The sequence below is a fragment of the Ambystoma mexicanum genome, chromosome 1p (genome assembly GCF_040938575.1).
Source record: "Ambystoma mexicanum isolate Mex_15411 chromosome 1p, UKY_AmexF1_1, whole genome shotgun sequence".
Classification (NCBI taxonomy): domain Eukaryota; kingdom Metazoa; phylum Chordata; class Amphibia; order Caudata; family Ambystomatidae; genus Ambystoma; species Ambystoma mexicanum.
The window spans coordinates 271340202-271350109 of record NC_090921.1 but is presented as its reverse complement, the minus strand read 5'-3'; the positions used below and the strand labels follow the sequence as shown (position 1 = coordinate 271350109).

Genomic DNA, 9908 nt, shown 5'->3' with positions numbered 1-9908 from the left:
GCAAGGTCTGTGATGTGCGGAGAGAAAGAAGTCAAAGATGTTCCCATGTTTGTTTCCTCACAGGTGGGTGAGGGGACGGGACCCAAGGAGTCTGGGAAGGACATGGAGCTGGGACCCCAATAGATAGGATCGCTGTCTTACTGGCATTAAGGCAGAGATCATTGGCAGAGCACCATGCCCGAATAGCAGTCAGTTATGAGGGAGGAGGTAGAGGACGGCAGCTTGAAGGAGAGCTGGGTTGTCTGCAAAACACTGGAAATCAGATTAGGCATCAGAGATCAGGTGGGCCAGGCAGATGTTGAAGAGCCAGGGCGATGCCACTGGTAGAGTGTGCTGGAGGAGAGAAGAGGACCCATTTGCACTTGGGAGGGTCTGTTAGGTAAGCCACGCTAGTGCCCAGTCCGTGATGCCTAGGATAGTATTAGTAGAGAAGGTTGGCCATCCTCAGTGCATTAGGAAGCCATGCATTGCCTCTTCGGGGCACCGGTAAAGTGAAATGTGCATCCTCGCTGCCTTACCAATGTGATCCACGTGTCTTCACTGAATTTAGCGAATTAACCGTAAGCACATGCACGAAGTGAACTATGCACCTTTTGTGCATTGATCGAGCATGCTATTTCTTCGGTGCATTAATATACTGTGGGTCAACCGTGCATTAAGAAAGTGTACTCTGCGTCTTTTGTGCAGTATTCAAGGTGTATGGTGCATCTTCGTTGCACGAAGAGTGGACTGCATGTCTGAAGGACATTCGTGAGGCGTTGTGTGCATATTTGGTGCATTTTCAAATTGTATTGAGCGTTTAGTGCTTTTGTGCAGCGTGGTTAAGAAGTAAAAATGCACCGAGTACCTTGGCCAAACGCATTGTGCCCTTACAGTTTGCTGTACGGGTTCCGGACTTTGCCTGGCTTTATTAGTAAAGTGGCTGTGCTCCTTCAACGCCTTGGTAGAGGGTACGGCTGTCACGAGTGCCGCCTCGGAGACGGCGGAATGCTCTACCCCGGAAGGGAGCTGCCCGCCTCCTGAGGCCCGCATGTGGGGAAGCTGCGAAGCCCTTGCATGGCGTTGTGAGATTTCCACAGCATGTGACGTGGTGGGAACCCGCGAGGCGTGCGCGCGAGATCCGTTGGAGGCCGCAGCAGCCTCGGCATCACGCGGGAGTGTGGGGAGGGGGCGTGGCGTGGGAGATGCGTCATATTACGCCGGCCGCTGGCACCACGCGCGCTCCCATTGGCTCGTCTCTGGGCGCGGCCCTGCGTGTGCGTCAGGTTTCGTGGGTTGTGAAAGGGCGCAGAAAATGAACCTCCCCCGCCTGGCAGAAGGGCGCTCTCGGTGCCCTATGAACAGCAAAATGAGTCACACCCAGGACAGGCCGGCGTCGTGCCATGGCCAGTAGGGGGACAGCCCCCACAGTGCAGACATGCCCAGGCGCCTGTGAAGGGAAACCTCAGTACAGACATGCCCTGACCCCATGCAGAGAAACCGTGGTGCATATATGCCTTTGACCCGCCGTGCAGAGAAAGCAGTGCAAACATGCACTGACCCCGTGAAGACACCCCACAGCGCAGACATGCCACGTCCCTCGTGCAGACATGTCCCATACTTACATTAACCCCACGGCAGACAAGCCCAGAGAGACCCCCACAGTGCCTGCATGCCACAAGCACAGTGCAGACCCCACATCCAGAAATGCCAAACCCACCGTGCAATGAACCCCCACAGCGCAAGCATGCCAGTGAATAGATGCGCCCCCTCCCCCAAGTTCACTTGAGTATTTGCCCACCCCAAGCCTAGCGAATGGTGCTGGGCTCACAACCGTGGACCCTGGTGCAGCTGCCGTGAGTTCACCCATCAAGGCTGTACCAGGCCAGGGTCTCTAGGCCTCCTGTGGCAGCAAACCCTGGAACATGTCGGGGCGGGGACTTCTCCGGCCGTCCCGGACACCAGCAGTTATGTCTGGACCAGTTCCTGCGTGGGACTGGGAGGGCGGTCTAACCAGCTTAAATTAAGGGGAATGACTTGCTAAAACACCCGCTGGGGGAAGGCCAGGGCTGGGTTATCAAGACATCATTAAGGGGGTGGGACCATGTTTAACGACCCCGCTACCAGGTTTTCATTTTTTGTTAAAACAGACCAACGGTACGCCCAAGACACCGAACCCCAGTCATTTAAACGTGGAGCGCGTTGACGCATCAGAAGGGTCAGGGTGCAAGCACATTAAGGGGAGTAGCCAGTGCTGCAGGACAAGAAGCGGCCATGGAGATGGGGTGTGCAGCTTTTCTATAAATCAACAATAAGTGAGGAGAAGATACAGTTCAGTTATTTATTACAAAAATATGCTTAGGAATGACATGATCGGATCAACACATCCGCCAAATATATATACATACATGTGGATAACACCAACACACACTTCTGTGCAATAACGCATTCTGAAATCATCCCTCTGTTAATTAACATGCGTGCATCAATAATTGCCCGCTCTGGTGCGGAGCCTCTTCTGGTTCACACTGTACACATTAACGTAGACATCTAAAAATACACAAGTGTTCTGTTCTGCCTCCGTCAGTCCAGGCACAGAAACCCCGCGCTCTTGCAAACACTTCCAAGTCCATGCCCGTTTGCTCGGTCTCTAAGCGGGCAGTGTGCCAACAAGCTCACGGGTTACCCCGGGACAACGTGCCAGCTTCAAAATCCAGCGCCAGTGCGGGGCTCCACTAAGCGCCCGCCCCTCTGATCCGGTGCCCGCCGTCCTCTCCTTGAATAACCTTTCTCCAGACGCCAGGCCTCCTCTGCAGACCTCGGCCCCAGGGCCCGCTGCAGTCCGGGGCTCTCTCCCCACAGACCAGGACGCCTTCACTGAGCCATTTTTTTATTAAAAAAATGGATATTCAATTTCTTCTGGTTTTGTTTTCTTTTTTCACCCTCGCGCAGCGGCCCGGGGTTCAACGGTCCTGCAGGGAGACGAAGGGCACCCACTGGTTCTTGCCGCGGCTCTCCTCGCAGAAGTTGGCCACCTCGGCCAGGCCCTGGCTCTTCCACGAATCGGTGTGAGGGTTCTGCAAAATAAAGGGGCATGGCGGTTAGTGACCTGGGAGGATGCAAAAGCGGCCCCACATGCCACACACTACGGGCACGCCTGATGTGCACGACACCCACAGCAAGAAAGATAGCAAGCGGGCGAGAAAACCTCCTGCCAACCCTCCGCCCCCATAAGCTCATACAGGGACACCCTTCTCAAGAAACAAGAGCCCTCGTCAAGGCACAGGTCCCTTAGTAATACTCCCACACACCCGTTTACTAAAACCTCTCACGACCCACCTGAACGCCCCCTCCCCGTGACCCCCCAAAGAAAGAGTGCATGGCTCACTCAAACCCAGGCGACATTCTGTGAACTCCCACCACGACTGTAACATTTTCCCTCATGCACGAGACCCCGCATCAGCCCATATGCCTACAAGGACACCCTACCAACACCTAGAGGCCTCCCCACTGCACCAGATTCGAAAAGGCTCTGCCCATCCCCCCGGGAAGCCCCCACTGGGCAGCGGCAGGGGTGCTTACCGTGACCAGGACGCAGTGTAGGTCTTGTGGCTCAGCCGTCTCCTCGGCGGGCCCCAGGAGCTCCTCCAACCTCTGCATGCCCGACACCCTCACGATGTTGATGTCATTGTCGCAGCAAAAGGCCTGGATCAGGGTGAAGTGGATCTGCAGGGCGATGTCGCCTTCGTCTTCCTCATCCGTGGCCAACAGGCAGAGGACCACGCTGTCCGGATCGCTGCAGAGAGAAGGGGGCGAAAAGGTCAGAACTGGCACACGTGTGGCGTGCAGACAGAGTGAAATGTGATCAGAGCACAGGCAAGCACAATTGGTGGGGGAAGAGTTGGCATGCACAGAAATGGCACGGTGGCTGGCGTGGTGCACACGTGTGATGTGCAGGCCGGGTGAAAGGCAAGCAGAGGGACTCTACCCCCGCCAAAAGCATTGGTGGGGATAGAGTTGGCATGCACAGAAGGGCAAATGGAGGGCATCCTTGCAAACATGAACAGGCGTGGGTCTTGCATGCGGTTGCGGAAGGCTGGCACAGTGGACAAGCATGCTCAAGACATCAGTGTGGGTACTTACACATTCATGAGCTTGGCAGACTCGTAGACCCCCACTGTCAGGGAGTCCTGCCGCTTGGCTGCAACCAGCAGCTGCTCCAAAGCGTCGCCCACAGACGGCATCCTGCGAAGGGAAGCAAAAGGAATGATTAACAGCAGCTCAGGTGCGGGGTCAGCCCAGTACACAACACCCAGAGGACGGTGGGGCATCTACCATATATATTATATATCATGCAGGGAGGGGTGGGGGGTTCGCCACAAGGGAGTATGCAGGAACGCAGACTTGCAATACTAGACGCCCCTGCACACACGGAATAGGCCTGCACGGTGCCTTGCGGGGCCCAGGCCGAGTCACGTGACCTCACAGTAGGGGCACCGGCTAGTGGGCGGGCGAGCGGCGTCCAGGCTGCGGGCTCCACGCCTTATCCCGAATAGAAAACAAGCAGAGTCTCGCGGTGGGATACCCGGTACACACAGCACAAGGCAGTGCTTAGATGGAGGGCGAGGGGGGGGGGGGCACTGCACGGATCAAGTGTGCCGTGCCCAGGATGGCATTTAACCACAGAGGCGATTATGGGGTGAAAGGGCAGCATGCAATAAAATAATACGGGTGGCGTAGAATTTAAGTGCATGCACGGGTACGTTAAAAGGGCTGAGGCATACATGCAAAACCCCACTAGCCACGGAGCGCACCACTTTAGGTTGTACTCCCCCCAAAAATGTAAACCTATGCTCTCATTACGTCTTCACAATTATAATGCAACCAACCAAACAATACAAGTCTCCCCACCATTTCCCTCTTGGGGGGCCCACACTCAAGCGTTGCATGCACGGGGTTACAGCATGCGGACGGGGCTGCGCGCACGCGCGGAACTACTCACTTTTTCCCAGTCCTCTCGCAGGTGATCAGTTCTCCCAGGGTCATGGTGCAGCCCAGATCCACAGTGAAAGCTTCTGGCAGCAAGTAATCCACAATAAGAAACCGAACAAGAGCACTCTTGTCCCAAAGCACGGGTGCTCAAAAGTCCCAAGTACGGAAAAGTCCCAAGTAAGGTGCACGCACAATATCGTCCTCAAAAAATCCAGATATGACGCACGCGCAGAATCGACCTCCACGATCCCAGTCCCGTTGCAGTGATATGCCAATCCTTGCTCACAGACAGCTCGCGCTCTTATTCTGCAGCCTCCTGTCCGCCCGGCGATTATATATCTCATGCGTGGGGCGTGGCCGCCGGATCTCGCGCGCAGTTCATTGGTCCCCGTGAACAAAGGGCTAAAGAGGCTATCCTTTTGATTGGTCGGAGGGCGTTCACCCGAAAAGTGTGTCCTGCTTCTAGGTAGCCCACGTGGGGTGCGTTTCCAGCATGAAACTCCGTGGAGGGAAGCGCCGGGGACCGAGCGGGAAGGGGGGGAGGCGGGAGGCGATTAACACCTGCAGAGAGGTCGGGAGACGCCGCTGCCTCACAGCCGTGCACTGCTGTACTCATCCCGTGGCACTGTGTCTGCAGCTTCTCTCACGATAAGCGTGCACCCATGGGCTGCCCTCTGCGTGACCGCCCCATTGCACCTGTACTGCTGCACTGCGCCCCGTGCACACCGAACATACACGGGGTTATTCTTATCTTCTGCTGCACCAATGATCCCGAAAAAGTCCCCTTATGCAAATGCTGCTCCGAGCTTCTCCTGTACTCTGCCAGTACTAGTCCTGTGCCCGGGTGGCTCCCGTGCACACACCGACCTGACGCCACCGACGTGCTCTCACCATGTATGCGTTGCAGCTCTCCGCTGCCACGTGCCTCTCGTGGACCTTCACTGCCCCTGCACTTCCCAGTGGCTGTGCTGCACTGGCACGACACCTATGCGGCCGCTTGTTACCGCGCATTTCCGCACGCGCCCCTCAAGCAGCGCCACAGACGTGTTACCTACATGCATGGCCTCCTCTGCGCATGCCCCGTCTACATCTGCTGCCCCGGTACTCATCACCATTGCCTGCGCGGCGTCAGTTTGCTGCCCACAGCCCTTGCCGTTCCCCAACAACCCACACCGGTGCGTGCTGCTTGTGGGCACTTGGGCACCCCGTCCCCCCTGTTGCGGTCTCATGCTTTGGAGGGTGTTCCCATGTTGGCTACTGGAGTGACATGTTGCAGGATGGCGATCCCATTGAAGTCCATGGAGTCATTGAGCTCCTGAGGAGGGTGGCATTAGTGAGTTCTGATCTTAAGCCCCTCACCCCCTATGCCAGGGTAGATTTAGTTTGTGCTCCTACTCCCCACCTGTGCTGCTGTTTCCTCTACACGTGTGTTGGCAGTGCCATGTAATGCTCGCCTCCTGGGCGCCCGTGCAGAACAAAGCACCACAGTAATGCTTCACTTGCTCAACTAACAATGAGAGCGCTGCCTCCTGCGCGCCCAGCAATGCACCACGGTAATGCTTTACTTTCGTAACTAACAATGCGAGCGCAACGCTGCCTCCTGCGCGCCCGTGCAGAACAATGCACCACGGTCATGCTTTACTTGCGCAACTAACAATGCGAGCGCTGCCTCCTGCGCGCCCAGCAATGCACCACGGTAATGCTTTACTTGCGCAACTAACAATGCGAGCGCTGCCAGAGCTTGGCTGTATGTGCGTGTGTTCATATGTTGTGAGGCCAGTGAGGGATCATTTCCCCTCATGGGCAATGCAGTGTCATGTGTGTTCACGTGCGCGCCACATTTGATTACATGAAGGCCTTGGCAGCGGCAGGTCCCGTGAGCGCCGGATACTGTGACATCTTGTCAGGCGTGTTCTGCCGGCTGAGTGTTCACGCCGGGAGTTTGGTCTCGCGATGGAAGCACCAGCCACCAACATATTCACTGCTCCATGCAGGGTGTGGACTGAAACCCAGCTCATCGTTTCCAACCCGTGATGCTGTAGTGGGCGAGCGCAGCAGGCGGTGCACGACTGTCCTCTGCTGGTCAATGCTGGTAGTGCAGTGCATAGGGCGGTATACGAACTATATAATCTGGGCTCGTGCTGCCCCCTGCCGTCTCACGGCTGTCGATTCACTGTAATACACACACTTTGGATGAAAACGGCTGCGCGGCGCCCTATAAACCCAACAACACCAGAAATGCCTCACATTGGTGATGTCCTCGTGCAAACCAAGACCACGGAATGGTTCTTGCACACTACAAAATACAACCCACCCTGTAAAGGCACACAGAGGACAGACAGTTTCACGAATTAAATGGATGCACTCTGGATACTGACAGGAGGGTAGTTGGTAAAGTAATCAGTCTTACTGTTCAAGGTTATTTGGTTTCAGCACCAAGGGGGCAAAGGGTCTTAACTGTCTCTAGGGGCCTTCAGAGAAAGACCAGTGTGGAGGGATAGAACCACAATGTACCTGGTGCTGAAGAAGTTCTTGGTGCTCAACAGCGTTGAGACAGTTTCAGGGCACTTTGCAGCCCTTGAGACAGAGTTAGTGACGGCAGACAGCTGCAGGTACCAGGCGGCAAGCAGTTTGGCAAGCGAGGCTGGATGAAGGTCTGCCGACTGTCCGGTGTGGCGGCCCAGGGCCAAGAATCGTTGTCTCTGTGCTGTTTGGCAGATCTGGAATGCTGGTCGAGGTGTCTCAGACAGCTCTGGTGACTGCGGCATAACAACCGTCAGAGGTGCAGCCTGATGCTGTATGAGGACTCGACTGTCTCGAAAATGTCCTTAAAAGGTGGATGCTGGATGATGCTTGTGTGTCACTCCTCCTAGCTTCTTCGTAGGCTTGTGTCCTTTCAAGGCGGACGGCCCAAAGCTCAGGAGAGTATTTGCAGGCAGTGGCCTTGTCCTTAGTTCCGATACTCTCCAGCACTTCCCACCTAGGGAGCGTTCTAGCAGAACCTAGCAGGCCACTCTGTGTTCTGGGTGGGTACCAGTTCTGGGGAAGTTTGATGGGTCCCTTGAGTTCGGCATCTCCCTCTGTTCCCTGGGAGATGTTTAGGGGAGGAATCTTGCTTCCCTCTTGGAACTCCTGGCTTTCCTTCACTGGTGGAAGATGTAAGGTAGACTGTACCTTCAGCGCGGGTCCAAATGAGTCCTTCTTACTCCTTTCAAAGTCTTCAGATGATCTGCTAAGTGAAGGGTTCAGCCCTCTTTTAAAGCCAAATGGGCCTCAGTGATTGGTGCAGACTAAGCCTACCTGAATGAACCAATCCTGGGTCACCGCCAACCATCTTCTATTACGCATGAGGTCAGAACCAGAGTGCTCGGCAACAGGACAAACAAGGGGGTGACAACATATACCTAAGCCCCACCCATCTCCCTGTCTGTTGTAAATCAAAGTGTCTCTCTGGTTAACTGAGCCCTCTGTGACTGTTGATTAAAGCGCAGGGTTCCCTTGAAGTTTGTGCTGGGAACAGACTTCCTGTCTCCCCCAAACCACATACTTCCCCCCTCTGAAAGGGGTCAGCTGGGCAGGAGTTTGTCTATGGTAAATAGTGGACCCAGACATGCATTTCTCTGCCTTTCATACAGAGGGGTGGGAACTAGCTTCAAGTTGATACATTGCATACGAAAGGGGTGTTAGCCCTGCCTTTCCTGCTGTATTTTCCGGCAACCAAGCCTCTTCAGGCTTGCCTCAATTATCTCTCATTAGTATGCACTACTACCAGCCGGAGGTCAAAGGAAAGCAGATCCATGAGGCCTTTCATATTTAAATTAGGCTGCCCATGCTGGAGGAAGGTGTGCCTTCCCCCTCCTTGAGATGCTTTGATATACCCGGGGCTGTCGCATTCCAGCTGAACATGACAGGGTAAGAGGGTGCCTGTAGGCTGTGTCTTCCTGGAGTATATTCGACTATGCATTTTGTGCAGGACGCAGGTGGACTGTGTGTGGAATGGCCTCACACAGTCCTCGGAGGTTGGTCTCCCATCATTCCTTTTCATTATTAAAAAATCCAAAAAGCCCAGGCGAGCGCACTCTCCCCATGCAGATGGTCGAATTCCTCACAGTTAGAAGCTGCATTATGGGCAGGCTATTATACATTTGGGTGTAGATTGTGCAAGGAGTGAAACACCATTTTAGAAAACACCCGCCATCTTGAAATTGAGGCTTAGCGCTGCAATGCAGACAGGGCAGTCGGTCCGGGCCCAGAATATATAGATACTTGTGTGCTTGCAGGGTCTGGTTCTCTAATAACCAAAGTGTGCTTATTGAGCTTGAGAGCTTTGAAGAAAAGAATGCACAAAAGTGCCTAGTAAGAAACAGAAAAAAAAACAAAAAAAGATTATTTGGTACACTTTTCTGTATGCGAATAGCAAAGCCCCGAATTCTATGCCTGCACATAAGGAAAACAAAGGAAATGTAGACGACTTCAAAAAGCAAAACCCCACCAGCAAGGTAGCCTGTGGTATTGCTATTGATGCGTGTGAAGAAATAGATAAGTGCAGTGCGGACAAGATTATTGTTATTTGTGATGATACAAATAAAGTAAATCACAATATAGTGAATATTTCTTTTGACTGTGGAGGCTGATTAAGGTACACCAGCTCGGAGCTCCACTGGTACTGATGAGGTGCCTAGGAGATTGGAGCTTAGTAAAAGAACACATGAAGAAGAATCCAGGTATAAAGTTACTAATGCAGCCCAAGTGGGCCGTTACTACCGGTCTACAAGTAATGCCAATATGGCAATTATTACCATTCCGACTCATGAGAACGGTGATGTTATACTAAAGGACATGAGCAGTTTGTTACAAAAAATGCCTGTACAAGAGATGATCACCAAAACAAAGTATCTGATGCTTACACACAAATCTCTCCAATAGAAGCATCAATG

The 9908-nt window shown here is 53.9% G+C and overlaps 1 protein-coding gene across 1 annotated transcript; it reads right to left on the bottom strand.

The window, feature by feature from the left end:
* Positions 1–2306: 2306 nt before the first annotated feature.
* On the bottom strand, positions 2307–5279 carry GADD45B (growth arrest and DNA damage inducible beta). Its single transcript, XM_069646610.1, has 4 exons — positions 4982–5279; positions 4123–4224; positions 3562–3775; positions 2307–3056 (listed from the first exon to the last, which is right to left on the bottom strand). The coding sequence occupies exons 1-4, from the start codon at positions 5023–5025 to the stop codon at positions 2943–2945; spliced, it is 474 nt and encodes a 157-aa protein (XP_069502711.1). The 5' UTR covers positions 5026–5279; the 3' UTR covers positions 2307–2942.
* Positions 5280–9908: the final 4629 nt, after the last annotated feature.